The 18,530-nt window shown below is 39.1% G+C and overlaps 1 protein-coding gene across 1 annotated transcript; it reads left to right on the top strand.

Moving 5' to 3' along the window:
- The first annotated feature begins 7,696 nt into the window (after positions 1–7,696).
- On the top strand, positions 7,697–16,801 carry LOC145398163 (uncharacterized). The gene is made up of 8 exons (XM_080271112.1): positions 7,697–7,801; positions 9,116–9,234; positions 10,216–10,332; positions 10,706–10,832; positions 11,961–12,106; positions 13,582–13,639; positions 14,736–14,920; positions 16,177–16,801. The coding sequence occupies exons 1-8, from the start codon at positions 7,721–7,723 to the stop codon at positions 16,283–16,285; spliced, it is 942 nt and encodes a 313-aa protein (XP_080127238.1). The 5' UTR covers positions 7,697–7,720; the 3' UTR covers positions 16,286–16,801.
- The last annotated feature ends 1,729 nt before the right edge of the window (positions 16,802–18,530 follow it).

An 18,530-nucleotide genomic window follows, 5' to 3' on the forward strand; every position in this document is an offset into this window, starting at 1 on the left:
CCCACAACCCACACCTCGCTGTGGCAAAGCAGCAGGGGAACATCAGTTCACTTCATGGGACAGCCCTGTAGGGGTGGGTGCTTGCCTTTAACTGATCAGTCTGCTCAGCCAGAGGGACATGGGTTACTGAACAACAGCAACCAGACTATTTTATTCTTATTCAGCTCTTGGGAGACTTTCTGAACTAGAGAGGTTAGATATAGCATTCATTGAATCTTTCACTGCAAGAGGTCTCCTTTGAGTTTAAGATATAATCTGGAGGGAAGAATAAAATATGAAGTATGTCATCAAACTGAAAGGTTCAGGAGAATGACCTGAAATTGTACATAGGTATGCAGTCCTCTCATGTGTCTGAAGTGTTGGCTGAAGCAAACTTGTCCTACATTGCTTGAAAGTACTGTAATGGCATTTGCACTTAGTTGTTTCACACTTAAATAATACCAGAATATCAAGCCTTTAGATATCTTAAGGTTTTGCATTTTTGTTGAGACAGTACCATACTCTTTGTGCATCTTTGTAATGTCATATTGAACCATCATCATTTCTTGAATCTATCCATTTAGAATTTTTTCAGTTCTGTATTTTGAATAGCTTGTACTCTGCTTAATATGAGCATCATCAATTCAGCCAGATTTGTACTTGTATTTAAAAATGTACATACACTGCAGCAAGTGTGCATTATGTTCCATTTAACACCAAGGTTACTGCTAACTATGTATATTACATTGAGCAGGGTTTAGGAATATGAAACTATCTGTAGTCATCTTGTTACTCAGTTCAGAGTCCATATTATTACTGGAAGTTTGTGAACACTCCGATGGATACTGTAGTCTGTTTGTTTTCACCTGATGGAACTGAGCCACACACAGCTTGCATGGTAAGTTGTGGTTGCACATTTGATGAGCCTTAGCCATGAGGTAGGAGTTATTCTCCTTGGTTACTAGCCCAATTGACCCTCCAGTCTGACTACATGTGCCCATCAACTGAGCTGAAAGGGATTAGGGATCTTCATCAGTTTAGAACAAACATGCTGTAGTAAGGAAACCAAGCCAATCTTTAATCATTACAGGTAATTCTTAACTATTGTAAATGCAGAGGAAAAGGTCTGTGTGCAAGTCATGGAGTGTGAATTTTTTTTTTCCTTTTAAATTGTACTCATAGGTGATTGCAGAATATTTTTTAGTCATAAAACCCAAATGTGCAGTAACCCTCACTTGTCTGTGTCTTATAGCTTTTGGCAGCTTCTCAGAAGTGTGCCACCTCATTGTCATATGTACCAAATACTCTTATTAAAGTTTCAGGGCAGCTCGGATACATGTTATTGGGTTCTGATAAACTGTGAATTCTGGAAAGCTTAATAAGGATCAGTAATGTAGTTGTCAACAGTACCATACCTCAGTTTTATCTGCTTTTTATCAATTCCAGACGGGTGGATTTTGTTACAGTTATTTGTGCTCTCTAGTTGGGCTGATTAGGTTATGTCTGAGCCAGTGAGGGAGAGTAAAGATAGGATAAAGTCTGATTTGAAGATACTGGGGCCACCTTTTACTACAGTAGTAAAGGGAGGCTGAAATGTTTTTTGTGATCAAAAGTGATAAGGCGTATAAGCATCGACTTTGAATACCTATGAATATGGCTTGTATTTAAAGAACTACTTAAATTAGGGTTCTCATTTATCATGTATTATTGTCCTGTTAACACAGGTTAACCTCTTCAACTCTAATATGTATTTTATTGATTTATTCCTATGCTTTGGTTGAAATTATTGAACTTGAGAAAGGTCTGTCATACTGAAGGAGTTACTGAAAGCTTTATCTAACCCTTCCATTTCAGAAAGTCTTTCCTAGACTGAATAATATCTCAGAAAGTAGTTGTAGTAGTAGTACTGTAGTTGCAACCCCAGCTCTTCTGAATGTGAACCCAGTAGACTGCAGGCTCGAGTTACTAGTCTGCAGTCTTCCATCCTCCTCTTGGGGGATAGGGAGGAACTGAGGGACATTTGTATGACCAGGCAGTGGAGCCACCCGGTCATATCAGTGCCACCACATTAAGACATCCCTTTCCAGCACCTCAGAAAGTAGCAAAAATAAGATGAAAAAAGACATTTTAATTGAAGGGGTTGAAGAACAGTACTTTTGTTTTGTCAGTTGTCTCATAATTTACTGTACAAGTGTCCTTTATTTGAAGTGTTGCATAATATTATACACAGTCGCAGCTTTTATGTCATACCAATATTGACTTTGAAGTTAATGGTATGGAAATTGTATACAGTACTTTTAACATTAAGAAAATCCTACTCTGTATTATGGTGACCACTGTGATTGAATCATTGTTATATTTAGCACATGGAAATTGAAGTTATAATCAATAATAATATTTATTTTGGATTGTCATGGAGAAGCAAAAAATTGTTAATTGGAGCAATAAATAGTTCCCTGCAGTGAGAAGCCAGTGCATTTTTTCCCTATAATTTCAGTGCTGTATATTAATACTCAGGCTCCTACAACTCACTTCCATCGAAAGAAATCATACGTCTTTGTTTGGAGTAGGATAGTAGATGGTACCCATATATCCACTCTCAGACTCATATGACTTACTCCTGTCTAAAGAAAATCATCTGACTTTCAGTGGAGTAGAATTAAAGGACTTCTCCCATCCTTGAGAGAGCAGATAGCACCCATATGAACTCCCAGGCTCATACAACTCACTCTCAGTTGAATAAATTGTCTAGCTTAAGTCAGAGTAGAATGTAGTAGGCTCACCTATTACAAGCTTTCCTATGATGCTTATTGCCTACGGTGCAGTAAGCTGTTCTCAGTTCCAAAACTCTACCACAACATGAGTAGAAACACCCCAACATGAGATTCAGACCCGAACATGACCAACTAAAGCTCTGCTAGTCACTTCACAGACAAATATCCCACAGTATGGGCCACATGAGTGCTCAGAGCTTCACATTGCTCCCCCCTAGCCTGTGTGTTAGTTAACATAATGAAGGTGGTGATGAGGATGAAGATGATAGTGGTGTGATTATGATGATAATGGTTAAATGATGATGATAAAAATGGTGATCATGATGATGATAAAAATGGTGATCATGATGATGATCAACGTCATACCAAATAGACTAACTTGGTTTATCTTCGCACTTCGTGTTAGTTACATTACATTTTGTTATTGTCCTTACAACTGGTACATAAGGCCAGTTTGATGTGGTTAGTGCAGACTTAGAGGGTCATTAAGAGTGACTGGGAAGAGTGTCAATTATAAGATATTTTTTAAACAGGTTCTGTGTCTTCCATAGCAGAGTTTTCCATAGCACTATGCCTGTTTTCAGCCAATTAACCATATTATAGGTGAGCCTACTGTTCTAGAACTGTCCTGACCATGAGAGGGTTAATAATACAGTGGTAGTAGCTGTCCTTTTATTAATCCTTCATCATAATAATGTGTTTTCCATTTTATTCTTCCTACCACCAGACATCTTAATGCCTCTTGGGGGAGACCTCTGATACAGTTTTTTCACCTTTCCTTTTGCAACATATTTCACCTAATTCTGTGGCATGAATTTGCCTAGCCCCGGGCTCCTACGCTTCCCATGGGGCAACATAGGATTGGATGATGGATGGATGGATGCAATAGTATAGCCCTGCATCCTTGCCATAACATTTTTTTGTGGCTAACATCATATTCTTGTGTTAATCTGTTGTTACAACTCAGCATTGAAGATGGAGAGCTGGCAATTTTAGGCCAGGTAAAAGTATAATTAGTGTGTCAAACGATATCTGGAAACTATATTTACAATACTGTACTACTGTTTTTTAAAGGAGAAGTCACATTGTTTACTTGAAGTTTATTCCAATAAAAATGAGTTTCCTTCACTTCTCCCAAAGATTTGAGCAAAAATTCCCATGAAGCAGCACTGCATTATTAGTACCTATTTGTAATTGGTATGGTTGGAGAGGATGGAGACTGTGACCAGAGGAGTGTATATGAGAGAGGTGGAGGGAGAAAGATGGAGGGATGGAGTGGAGAGATATGTGAGTGTGTGTGTGTGTAAGTTGGAAGGAGGGTAGCCAAATGGCAGAGGACAGAGCAAGGTAGAGGCAATATATTTGTGGCCACCCTGTATGGGATTAAAGTGCCTGGAAATAGCTAATTTAGACATAGATAAATAGATAGGTAGAGAGATTGATAGATAAATTGCTTGTCACCTCAGTTCATTTAAAGACACTGTCCTTTATTTTGTAATTATTAGCTTTCCATACCCTTTAATCCCTGGTTATGTTGATTATATGACGGGGCATAGCATCGAAGGGGAAACTAGATAGGTAGAGAGATCGATAGATAAATTGCTTGTCACCTCAGTTCAGTTAAAGACACTATCCTTTATTTTGTAATTATTAGTTTTCCATACCCTTTAATCCTTGGTTATGGAAATTATATGACAGGGCATAACATCGAAGGGGAAACTTCAGATGGTTCCGCTGTAATGTCTCAAACCCAAACAATCGCCAAGAAGAAGAAACTCATTAAAGTACAGAAAGACAAGAAAATTTCCTTTCCAGACGAATTGTGCCTGACAGACGTGCCTTATCATGGAGTGGTCAGTTACAAACGTTTCAAGATTAAGGTAAGGAGGTAGTTTAGAGGTGTGGTAGTTTAGATATACAGGGATATAATGAAACCCATCTCTCTAAGTTGGACTTCCTTAGCGCTACCCAAAGTGACGGGTAAAAAAAAAAAAAAATCTTTTATTGTAGGGGTATTACAACAGTTTTGGATAGTCTCACCCTTTGGTTAGGTTAGTTAGGCCGTTACATTAGCTAGGTTATATTAGGTTAGGACTGTAAGGTCAGTTTAGGTAGACTAGGTTGGGTTATTAGGTTAGGTTAGAAAAGAATATGGTAGTGATTGTCCGAAACAGCAAATACCATTTTATGAAATAAACATGATTATGGACCTTTTATTTTTCAATTCATTTCATTTGTGTTATTCAGAATTTTATTTAAAGGGAGTCACCAGAAGCAGTTATTGATCATCCCAACGCACCCAAAAGGTCGGAGTTAGGATATAGAAACAAACAATACACAAAGCAGGGAGAACTGTCTTGTCAGCAGCATGCCCAGTGAAGTGGGATATACAGTTATTCATACATCATTCAAGGCTTGAAAATACTGTTTCCACCTTGCAAGCATGACCTTTGAAACAGATTTTTTTTTTTTTTTTAATGCTCTTCACATATACCTGTTGATTAAGGGCATTCTATCAGCATCCAGGTTAAAAATGGGTGCTAAACCCTATCATGTATTTTTCTGTATGTTCTTTAATAAGTCAGTTTAAGCCCTCGTCAATTTCCACATCTCAATTTCTCAGAAACATAGCATATCCATCCACCATCTTGAACTGCCACACATCTTTCCACCTTCATACCTACTCACATACTGAATTAGCCTTTGCACAACCCAGCTGGTATCAATTCTTTTTTTTTTTTTTTTTTTTTTTATGGCATATTGGTTAAGTTTCCTGCAACCATATTACATATTTATCAAAAAATGTTTCTAAAACAATTAAATGTACATACCGTTTATAATCAGTTTGTTAATCCCTTAGTCCAGGGACATAAATTAATTCATTTTCAGTTTTATCTCAAAATCAGGTAACTACTTTTTGTTACTGGTATGCTGTTTTGACGCCTGACTGAACTAGGGCTTTCATCTCTAAGATTTTCATTCCATATGCTTTGTGTAGTATTTACAAAATAAAGAAGGTGGGGGATTCTCCAGATCCAAGCACATACATTAAAAAATGACCAGACTTAGTCTAGCCTTTCCTAACCTAATCACATCAGACCTATCCAAATTTTCATTACAGTATATTTGAATATGGGGTGGAGAGGTATATGAGAGAGGGGGGTGTGAGTTGGAAGCAGGGCAGTGAAATGGCGGGGGACAGGGCAACATGGAGGCGATTTGTTTGTGGCCACCCCAAACGGGATTGAGGCATCTGGCAATAGATAGATAGACATTCGAATATGGAGCTGATTGTAGGTTATTATTTATTTTACTTTTTTCATTGAATAAAAAAAAAAGTTTGAGCTGACTGTAGCTAACTTTCTATTTTTGTCACCTGCATAATACTGTAATCTTTTTTTTCTTTTCCATATCTTTACAGACAGCAGTGTATGGTACTTTTTTCAGAGTTTTGTGATTTGTACAGTAATCTTTTTTTCATTTCCACATTGTTACAGGCAGCAGATTATCTCCTCTAGCCCCAAATTAAGAGCTTTAGAATCCCAACTGCAGGCATGTGCCATAAGTCGTGACAACAAGTCAGCCATTGCAGAGAAGCAAGCTCAGCAGGCGTTCATGAATGTAAGGATGGATAGTAGCTGCATCTGTGATATAAGCACTGATACCATCAATCTCATTTATTTGTTCATTTATTTATTTATTTACTTTTTGCAGGGAATGAGGTAAAAAATACTTGAGTGAGTAGGGGACAACTTTTTCATGATAAGCAAAAATATATGCTAATTATTTTAACTCTGCATAAAATTGCCATCTCTCCTCCTTGAATGATGAGCTATACTGTACCAGCTATTCCAAGAGACTAGCACTAGACTATGGTGCTACTCATGCTGGACTGTGGTGGTAGTCATGAAGAAGTACTATGGAAAGGACCAGTGATTTATGGGAAACAGGCTGCAAAAGAAGGAAAGTCTCCACCAAGATAAAGTGATTGTCACCTGTGAAGCTGATATTCAAGTTTCCCATGATTTATCATTTCTGTGAAAAAAAATTGCAATATTTTAGAACATATCTTTGACTTAAAACAAATTGTCATATATTGGTTTCCACGGCATTATGTGATATTGTGTGTAGATACAAGTTTAGTTTAATCCTACTGCAACCGGATGATTTTATTCAACTTATAAAAGGCATCTTATACTGAAGAGGTTTATTAAAACTGTATCTAACCACTCCAGTTGTAATCTGAACAAAATTTGTCAGGAGACTACAAGAATAAAATGAAAATGATATCCCCAGGCTCAGTTGGTTAATAATATGGTCATATGTTGTTTATGGGTGGGAGTTTTGCTATGAGTAGGGAACTGGGGCCAAGACATGTCCTTCTCAGTCTGAGGATATCTTCTTCATTTATTCTTGCAGCTAACAGACAGTAAGGCAAAAGCCATTTCTTTTATAAGATCGTCTCTCATGCATCCATTTCTTTAGGATACTGTTGTGTTACCATTTTTTTTTTTTTTTTCTGACATACACTTTTCAGACTGCTTCCCTTAAACCCTTCTCATCCTTCTGGTGCTAGATAGGGATGCCTTCACATGGTGGCACCAAATTAGTTGGGTGTCTTCAGTGCCCAGGTGTACAAAAGTACCTTAACTTGTATCCTGTCCCCCAAAAGGTGGATGATGGACAGCCTGAGAAGGCCAACTTCAGCTTGCAGTCCACTGAGTTTATATTTAAAATTAACTTGGGTCTACAACGGCTAATACTGCTACTCTCCTCATCCATCCACAGCTCCTCTTGATCTCTCACTTCTTCTCTTCCAGGCTTGTTGTTTCTGTTAGTCTTAATGATACTGTAGTTTATAATTTTCTTAAGAATAACCTAGTTAATACTGGGTATGTATTTGGCCCGTAATACATTTTTGTTTGTCTCTCCATCAGATGAAGGACAAAGAGTATGCTGAGTTAGTTATGAATTTAGATTCTCAGGAACGTCTTGCCTCCTCCATCAAGTATGCTGAGGAACAGACTCGGAAGTTGGAGAATCAGAGGGTAAGACAAAGATAAAGTTTATTCTCTTCATTTCGTTCCTTCTCACTGTTTCCAGACTATTTTATTCAACTCGGATAGAACTCAAATAGTGAAGGCATTGAGTAAGACTGTATGCAGCCCCCCAGGTTTGAAAAGTCTCCTTAGCTGAATAAAACCTGCATGAATGTGATAAAAATTGTCTTTGGAGTAAAGGGAGTGAATGTTATATGCAAACATTATATTAAGCTTCCAAATATGGCCTTCTTTTTTGTCATAAAATCCACTGTAAGCCAGATTAGAATTACTGATTAAGATCCAGTAGTACATGTAATACTGATCTGCTGGTTTTCTCCAGTTACAGTACTGGTTGTATGGTAAATGTCATTACAGAACACATCCCTGCCTTATAATGAGGACCAGCTGTATCAATAATTCTTTTGTACTGGAGAAGTTGTGAGATTACAGAACATACCCCTGTCATACAATGAGGACTAGCTATATCTATAATTCTGTGTTCAGCTCTGGCATTTTTAGCAGTAACAAAATCCATAGTAACTGGTGTAACGGTTCCATATGGACTGATGCTCAGGGAAATATGTGCAGCAGTGAATGTCAGACTGTGAAGTACAGGTAACATATTTCACCTAAGAGAACTGTATATCATCATCATCAAGTTCATCCTTATCTTTTTTCCCACTCTAAGAATCAAATGAGGCAAGATTCAGGAATAAAGAAAGAAAAAACATGAAAGTGGGACATCTATCAATGGACCAGTCATTCACACATTCAGTCTTCTGGAATCATGGCCTAACTCCACAAATCTGATCATGTACAAATTTTGTGATTACTCTTTTAATATTGTTATTTATAGGTGCATTTCACATATGCCTGCCAGTTAGAGTCAGCCTCTCAACTATCAAATTAAATAAGGGGTGCCAGACCATTGTCATGTGTTCTTGCAGACATGTTTCATCCAATCAGTTTGATCCCTTGTCCACTGTGTAGCCTCATCAACTAGAAAAGTGTCCCAGAAGAATAAAGAAAAAAGCAGTCATTACAGATTGAGCTGCTTCACCTATTATAACTTATACAGTATGGTCATGTACTGTATTGCTGTAGCTTTGTGGATTTTTGGAGGGCAGTGAAGTGATTGTGTGGTCCTTTTCACTTGTAATACTGTTGATAGCTAGTTCTTTTAGTTTCATAGTTTCTCTTTTCTTGTTTTTTAATCCTACCTTACCCCATCTTGTGATGGTGATGATGATACTGTAACAGGACAATACATCAGACAGTAGAGTATGTTAATTGCTGCTAAATTGTTCTCTCTGTTGTCAGGTACTCAAGGAACAAATTGCCGACAAAGCAGCTAGCAAGGCGAGAGCAGAGGCTGAGAAAACATTGGAAATGATGTCAGAGGTGGATGAGGCCAGATTAATGAAGAAGGAGAAGGAAGAGTAAGATGGTTCATATTCCATATTTACCCTCATGAGTGGGAAAGCTCTAGTATTCTGTCGTAGCTAATGCCAGATTAATTTATTCTGCCAGGATTAAGTTATAAGTGCGTGAAATAGTTCAAACTGTTGCCATTAACTTTTTCATGGTCAGGACAGTTCTTGTATTCTGTTCTGTTTAATACAATACGGTATGCGACATGGCCTGATGCATGACCAGATAATTGGTACCAGTGGAACACATAAACATGTTGACTGATTTACTAGTGAATCTTGAGAATACACACACACCAGAAAAAAAAGAAAAAAATACTGTATTTTACCTCCTATGATTTTTCAAAACTGTTAAGGTAATTTCTGGAAATACAATATTCTGTTCAGCTTAGAAGAGACTTTCTGAACTAAAATGGTCACATGTAGAAAACAGTAGTCCCTCCAGTATAAGGGATCTCTCTCCTTAGTAGAAAATAATCTGGAGATCTCAAGAATAAGCTAAAACATAAAAAGTTAACCAAAAATTTTAGTGTATTATGTGCATTTGAAAGCCATAATTTCTACTCACCCGGTGTTTCTTCCTCAGGCTGATAGAAAATTTGTAGCTCAGTTTTCACCCCAAACAAAAGCTTTTCTTAGTGTAGTCTAACAAGGCTTTCATTTAGCACCTTATAGTAGTAGTTGCTGTAGACCTGCATTAATTTGAAATGTGAACTTAGTGGACTGCAGTCTTGCATTCATCTTCTGAAGTTTGCTGTCCTCCTTTAGGGGATAGGGAAGTTGATGAGGGATGTTTGTATAACCGGGCTGTTGAGTGACCTGGTTTTATCTGTGCAACCACATGAAAGTGTCCCTTTCCAGTTCTGAACCACCATTTCAATATCAGGCATCAGGGCCTCACCTCTGACTATGAGTAAAGGGTAAAGGGTAAGCAAAAATTATACCCCATGATTGTACTTTATTGTCACCTGCTTGTTTATGTGCTGACAGGGAGACAAAGCAGAGACAGGAATTACACCGCACCACACGGGAGATCCTAGCAAAACAGAATCACCTCAAGCAGCTCAGGCAGAAGGAGGAACAGCTGGTAGACCAACAGCAGGCCAGGTGTGTAACCATGTTCCTGAAAACTTTATGGTGATGCAACTAGTGTATACTGTTGTCCATTTTTTTGTTATGTTTGCTTGACTGACCATTTGCTTACCTCTTTAGTACAGTAATATGACATGTATAGGCTGTGTCTAGAAGGTTTTGTCTGTGAAGTTGAGTCAGGATTTGGGAGGTTGAACAGTGAGTGAATGAGTGTGTAGCTATTTCACTGGACATTCTTTAATTAGTTCTCCTCCTATCAGATTATTTTCTTGCACTCCAGCCATACATCACCCCATCCTTGGGTAGGAAACAGAAAGTGGGATTATGATGATTTTCCTGTTCCCTTGAGTGAAAGCCCATTTTCTCACCCTGTGTGTTATACATGCAGAGTATGTGAGGAGGCTGAGTTGCGGTGTGATTTGAAACGTGAACTACGACAAGCAAAGGAGGAGGCAGCCCGGCTCAGACACAACCACCTTGAACTGATCCTTGTATCACGCCTACAGTCACATCAGGTATGCTTGTCATGGGATGTTTCTCAGTTGGTGCTTGATTTTAGTCTTCATTTTTTATATTTGTCTTTCTGTCTGTCATTCAGCCTTGTTTTGCTGCATCAGGAATGTTGGGGTTGATTATTTATTATATGAGGGAGGGGGGGGTGAGTTGGGGGGAGGGTAGTCAAATGGTGGGTGACAGAGCGACTTGGAGGCGTTTTGTCTGCGGCCACCCTTTGTGGGATTAGGGCGTCGGGCTATAGATAGAGATAGGTAGATAGATTTTTGAGAATCCATCTAAGGCTTGGTCAGAGGATTCATCTTGTTAGTGCATGTTTTAAAAAATATTTATATATATATTTTTTTTTGATAAGCTGGTAGTATTGAAATATATATATTTTTTTGAATAGCTGGCAGTATTGAAAAAGAATTAAAGGAACATATTTTGATGGTATATATTTTGGTAATGAAGTACTCAGGTACACAAGTGTAAGTCTGCCTATTATAGCCTGATAATATATACCGGTGATGTACTCAGATCTACCCCTGTAAAAGTCTGCCTATTATAGCATGACAATATATACTTGTGCCAGTAAGTTGTCCATTTTGGTCATGATAAATACATCCCCACACAGTATACACCAAAGCAGCTTCAGTCTTTCATTCCTGTACACTGTGTACTCTTAAGATCATCATCATTATCATAACACTTTTTCCCACCTAAAGGTGGAGTGAGGTGGGGTCCATAGACAGTGAAGGAGAAAGCATGCAAGTATGAGAACCATCAGCAACATGCCCAGTGAAATGGACCAATCATTCATACATCATTAAAATCCCCAGAGTCATGGCTGCATCTCACAAGCCAAACCATCTGTGACATAGTTTCTTAATTTATAAATGCATTTCACATACACTTGTCAGATAGTCATTCCATCAGTTGTAAAATAAAAAAAAGGGGGATGTTAAATGCTTGTCATGTGCTCCTTTGTGCATAATTTCATTCAGCCAGTTTGATCCCCTCTCAGATACCATGCCTCATCATCTTCCATACCTTCCTTTCTCACACACCCGCTTATCGTATCCATCCACTTTCGTAGCTCACCATACCTCCTGTCAGCTTCAACCATCTCACATATACCCTGTCTGTAGAATAAGCAGGAGGCATTAAGAGAGACAAGGAAGGAGTTGGAAGCTCTAGAGAGACAGGAACAAGAAGCAAGACTTATGGAGGAGAGGCAGCAGAGGGAAACAGAGGCAAGGATAAAGTTGAAGGAAGACCTTGATGAACAGATAAGGTAAGTTGTATTGGATATTGCTTGGAACAAAGCTTGCTACTTTAATCCCTAAGCTCCATTATGCTCACCATATACTATAGTGTAGTTGGGGAGAGAAGTTTGCAAAATATTTCACTTTTAATTCTCACTTTCCTATTCTGGCTAAGTTTCTTAATCTGAATGATGCTTCATTAGTGTCTGTGCCCTTAATGATGCTTTCTGATATGATATTTTTTTATTACCTTTTTTTATTTATTTTTTTATTACTTTGTTTTTGCTATTTTCGGAGGTAAATTATTCTGTCTGGGAGAATTTTTGACTGTAGAGATGAGGCAATAGTCGCCATTAACCCATTCACTTACCTAAATTGGGTAAGGTCATCTGAAAGTGTTAAGAATAACATGGGAGGATCAGGGGGTTAATTTGAACCTGGGAGTCCTCTTATCAGAGTTCAGGACAGATAGATTGGAAGGAATAAGATGAATTGATCCAGAAGAACCTACAGTATAATTGACAACTGCAAAGTCTAAGTTACTTCAGTGGGAAAATAAATGAGCTGCAAGAGTCTTTGTTTTATATTGTTTGTTGGGTACTAATTCCATATACCATACTGTAATACTGTACTTGGATAATGTAGTCCTTAACATTTCAGTCTGAAGACATCATTTAGTTCATATTCCAGTGACTATTAACCCCTTATGGGCAGGCGACTTATCAAGTATACGACCATGTGGGGCAGCATATTTTCGTAAAAATAAAGTACCAGGGAATTAGCCTACACATGCATTAATCGATGAAAATGGATGAAAAACGAAGGTAAGAGGTGTTACTCACGTGGTAATATGTCTCTGCTGGCTGTAGGAAGAGGAGGGGAGGAGGGAGGGAGGTGCACGGTTAGGCAGCTTATCACCAGGCGCGTCCAGGGCGAGGCTAGTGGACTCTTCACTCATTTTCTTTTTCTTCACCACTGAACACTAAATTTATCACTCATGCATTTTTACATTGTTCAGTGTGTTCAAAATCTGATGTATGTGTTTTCTGTTTTACTTGAGCACTTAGAACAATAAAACGTTCAACCTGTCTCACCCTTCCATCATCACTGTAATTACTGACCCTGAGCGTGGCTAGGCGAGTGTGGGTGCTTGTCTCAAGACTTGGGTGGGTAGAAGGCAGGACAGTAAGTGACAAGGATGCCATATCACCCAATTTCACCAGTAAATTAGGACAGAAAATGGTCAGACGTTACATAACGACGCCCGCTTCCTCATTCATGAACGTTACGTAAATTCGCCTGCCTTTTAGGGGTTAAGTGTTTTTATTAAAATTGTGAGAGTACCCAGGTATTGAAGACTATTCGTAACTCCTCCAGTTTGGAAATCTCTCAAGTTGAATAAAATCATCTGCAGACCATAAAAATGAAAAAAGTCCTCAAACTGCAGGGGCTCAATGAATATCTGTGCCTAGCTTGCTGTCTCAAGTATAATTCTGTCTTACAGGCACCAGAAGGAGCAGAAAGTTCATGAACAAGAGAAAGAAGAGGAGTACAGGAAATTGGTATGTTTTCTCTCTGTACTGTATATTCTTATTTATTTATTTTCTGCCTGGTAGGTGGGGGTGCTCACCATCCATTCACTCGATGTAGTGGTGCTTTGCGTGTCTGCCCTTTCCTCTCTTTTTTCCTTCCTCCTCTGTCTTTCTTTCCTTCATTCTTTCCTCTTCTTTCTGCCTACGGGTGACATAACATTCCCTCTTCTGTCGTTCTTTCCTTCATTCTTTCCTCTTCCTTCTGCCTCTGGGTGACTCTACACTGAGTGACAAGCCAAATGGTTTACTGTCCACTAGAAAACCATTTGCCAAGCTGGATGGTAACCATATAACCACATTATGCACCTGGCGGTTTGGTGAGTAATTAAGGAACCCAGTTGGATTGAGTCGGTGCAGGTTTATATCCAAGGGGTGGTTGGGGGTTTATTGCTCACATAATGTCACTCAGGGATGGGTGGGGCTGGTCACTCTTACCTTAAATGTCAGGACCAACATGCCTAGCCCCGGGCTCCTACGCTGCTCATGGAGCAACATAGGATTGGATGATGGATATTTATTTCATTACTGTATTTTTTTTTTACATCCCAGAACAAAACATGCAACTTTCAATGTCTTATTGTCCTTCATAATTTGCAGTGGATATCATTCTCAACACTGTCTTCATCGGCCTAACCTAGTTCAAGAGTCTTCATTTATCAGAATATCACTTTGAGAGTCACATTTCTTAACGATCACAACCTTACCCTTATATACCGTCACTTTCAAACCATGTTATGCACAGACATTCTCATAACTCTGAAACAGATCCTTAAGTCCCTGAATATCTTACAGCCCCATTTTTAAGTTGATCCATACAAATAACTAGATACAATATTTTGTTTGGGCAATCTTATTTTCAAACGGTTCATGTAACCCTTATAATAAAAATAATTTATAATGCATCGTGACTAATGAATGCAGTTGGACAACCAGATATCTGCCAGCTTTCAAAAGCTTAAGGCTCATCTTTTCTCAGATCAGATAAAATAGGTTATAACATCATTTCAGACAGTAGACTACTTCTTTAACCACCTGATCTTCAACTTATTGTTGTGTTTGTACAAAGGTTGTGGCAGTGCTGGATGAAGAGGCAAGACTAGAGAGTCTGAGTCGGGAAGCAAAACGTCGGCGGATGCAGGATCACCGAGAGCTGGCAGAGCAGCTCTTGGAGGAGAGACGGGCCAGAAGAAGAGTTGCTGCCAACCTTCAACAACAGGAGACAGAGGCAGCCAAGAAATACCACCAGCTAAGGTAAGGTTCATGGGCTGTATTGTAAAGAGGTGGATGGAGTGCAGTATTTATCCTTTCACTCTGATGATGTACTTATGTCTTCTCTGTGCAATCCATTTCTGTAATATTGAAGTCAATACAGTAAATATATTTCTATCAAGGTGGCATAGGACGCTGTTACATCAAATCCTGAGCAGTTTATTTTGCATATTGCACCTCTGGAAGCTAAACCAAGTGCCAGAACCAGCTAATTACTTACCAAAACTTCCTTGAAACTGGAAAAAAAAAACTAATATAAGATGTGTAATAAGATTTATAACAGTATTAGATTCTTGGTTTGGACTTTGGTGGCTTTTTTTCTCTTAGCTGTCTTCTTAGTAATGATTGTGTGGGATGGCAGTTAACAAGCATGTAGCTCGTATTTCACTGTCATGATAGTACCTACCAAGGTTGTTCGCAAGAACCTGGCAGCATAGCTCATTTTTCAGTACTATACTCTTTTTAGTCTAACTTGACCTGTAGTTGCCATCTCTCTCACTTGTATGTTTAGTCTAACTTGACCTGTAGTTGCCATCTCTCCCACTTGTATGTTGAATCGCAGCAGCAGATTAACAGAAGTGCTCTCGAAAGGATATGGAGCCGTAGCACTGAAGTATGTGAAATACTCTGCAATAGGATGAAAGTCAGGGCCAAGTTAAGGTGAAAGAACTATAGTTTTGAGAGTTTCCTTGCTGCTTAAATACAGTATATACTGTGTCTGTGTATCATACAGTGCTGCAGTGCATGTAACTGTAATTTTATTGCCATAATTTGGCCCACATTTTTGTCCTTTTTTTGTATGTTTCACATAGTGGTGGCAGAAAAAAGATAGTGCTATGACTTGGCATCCTTTCTGTTGCTCTTTTATGATTAACATCATATTGTAGTGTTAATCTGCTACTGCAGCTCAGCTTTCAAGATGGAGAGATGACAATTTTTAGCCAAGTTGGGGTAAACAAAGCATAGTGTGCGAGCTTCTTTGTTGCCTTAATGTACTGTATCTCTATTTATCATCCAGTCCTGCATTTCCACTAACTGTAGCATGATTATTCTAATCTGATAAAAATCCCTATCCTCCTAAAGCTCAGTTGATGGCCGTGTTTAGTATGATTGGTGGGTTGATTTGACAGTTAACCAAGAAGACCCATTTGTGCCTCATAAGGTGTGGGACTTGCCCATTTCCATCAAGTGAAAACAGACTGATAGTAACTAATCCTACAATAATTTCTGTTTGACAGGGCTAGTATTGAAGAGGAAGAGGCAAGACAGATGCTGCTGAGTCGTGCACCTCACCTCCTTCACCACCTCACTCCTAATCTTATGGCCAGACTACGAGAGCTTTCCTGAGATACATCATTGTCATCATCATCCTGACTCCTATACTTATTTGAGATGGGGTGAGCCAGGATCCAGAAACACAGAGTGGGAAAACTATCATCATCATCATCATCATCATCCCTTACTCCCACCTAAAGATGGGGAAGGGAAAGTAGAAGTATCAACAATATGCCCAGTGAAATGTGCCACACATTCATTCATACACCATTCAAGCTCCCAGAATCATGGTTTTGTCTTTCATACATAACAATCTGCACATTGTTGTTTGATTCACGACCCAAAACTCTTGCACTTGGAAGAAGGTCATCAAACTGCACAGTGATGCATCAGCTTAGGCATACATTTCTCACGTTTCTAAAAATTGTCATTTAGAATAACTTAGAGGTTATTAAAGTGAAAATAGCTCATTACGTGTGTTCTGTGTATATTATATTGAGAAACCTGTGTAAAATCAGGATCAGTACTTTGCATGCCGTCCATCATCATAAAAAGACACTCTTGATAATATTACTCTTAGTGAGGCCAAAGTCAATAAAAAATCAACTTGGAGAATGGAAATCTTTTACTCTTCCTGTCCCTCCATATCTGAAACCCTCTGAATCTGGTGCCATTTATCATCAGTTTATTCATGCTACCTCCAGACAGTTTTGTACAACTTAGGAAAAGCCTGTGGTATTAAAGGGTTAATTTATTCATTCATTCATTGCCAGACGCCATGTATCCCAAACGGGGTGGCCAAGGGCTTTGAGTTAATTGTAGAATTCTATAATCAGTTCCTCGTTCTGCCATGGGGCAAAGCTCTCCTTCCAAACACTCTTCAGCCATATAAGCATATCATCATCATTATCATTGTCATCATCATCAGCAGCAGTAGCATTCTGACCTCTTTTTAACAACCCAAGGATAGGGTGAGGTAGGATCCAGAGAGCAAGAAAAAACTGATAGAAAGAGAACTATAATCATCTTTCCCAGTTATATGGACCACACTCATTCAATCACCATTAAAACCCCTAGACTACCAGCTCCACCTCACATGTGTAGAGTCAGTCCAAGTACTGTCCAGTTAAAAAGGGGTGCCAATCCTTTATCATGTGCTTCTCCATACAGAATTCATCCAACCTGTTCAGTGCCGAAGCATATTCCAATACTACGTCCCTAGTTTTAGTTTGTGATTAAGAAGTCATTCTTTTGTATTTTTTATTCAGTATATTACCATAACTCATAAACTGTTATCTCCCTACTCAGATACCTTAAAGCTCATAGGGACCTAGAGAAGTATTAATAAAAGATCTTAACCACTTAACAGAAAAACAAGTCTCCATGACAGTACACTGTTATCACACATCATTTTGTTTTCCTTGTTCATCCATCCATCATCCAATCCTACGTTGCCCCACGAGGAGCGTAGGAGCCCGGGGCTAGGCAGTTGGTCCTGACATTTAAGATGAGAGTGACCAACCTCACTCATCCCTGAGTGGCATTACGTGAGCAATAAACCCCAACCACCCCTTGGATATAAACCTTCACCAGCTCAATCCGATCGGAGCACAATAATTACCCAACCACCAGGCGCCAATATTTGGTTATTTGGTTACCACCCAGCGTAGTAAATGGTTTCCTGGTGCACAGGAAACCATTTGGCTTGTCACTCAGTATAGAGTCACCCATAGGCAGAAGGAAGAGGAAAGAATGAAGGAATGAAAGACAGAAGAGGGAGTGTAAAGTCACCAGTAGCCAGAAGGACGAGGAAAGAATGAAGGAAAGAAAGATAGGAGAAGATGGCAGGAAAGAAGTATGGAGGAGAGGACAGGGCAGACACCCGAGAGCAGCACTACTTTGAGTTACATTTCATTTTAATATTTACTCTGATTTGATAATGGAGATTGTGGTAGATTGGGGCACCCACCATCCACTCACTGAATGTAATGCTGCCTTTGGGTAACTCAGTACTGTACTGAGTGACAAGCCAAATGATTGCCTGTAAACCATTTACTGTGCTAGATGGTAATGATATAATGATATAACCTGGATCTAGGTGGTGCCCTTTGTTTCACTCCCACAACAACCACGGCAGATTAATTTAGATGGTTACTGTGTTGGGTGTTTCAGTGTTTATTTCGATTTGTCTGTCTGTCTATTGCCAAATGCCTTAATCCCATAAGGGGTGGCCACAAACAGACTGCGTCATGTCGCCCTGTTGCCTGCCATTTCACTGCCAAGCTCCCAGCTCGCACCCCCCCCCCCTCTCTCATAT

Source organism: Coenobita brevimanus, chromosome 44 (assembly GCF_032717465.1).
Source record: "Coenobita brevimanus isolate Jiangsu-jjx chromosome 44, ASM3271746v2, whole genome shotgun sequence".
Classification (NCBI taxonomy): Eukaryota; Metazoa; Arthropoda; class Malacostraca; order Decapoda; family Coenobitidae; genus Coenobita; species Coenobita brevimanus.

What these genes read in the sequence shown, in the direction of transcription:
- LOC145398163 (XM_080271112.1), top strand. Translation starts at nt 7,721, where the DNA reads ATGAATTTAGATTCTCAGGAACGTCTTGCCTCCTCCATCAAGTATGCT. An exon ending in GTAGACCAACAGCAGGCCAG is followed by an intron (nt 10,333 to 10,705) that starts GTGTGTAACCAT and finishes TTATACATGCAG; the next exon opens with AGTATGTGAGGAGGCTGAGT. An exon ending in AAGAGGAGTACAGGAAATTG is followed by an intron (nt 13,640 to 14,735) that starts GTATGTTTTCTC and finishes GTTTGTACAAAG; the next exon opens with GTTGTGGCAGTGCTGGATGA.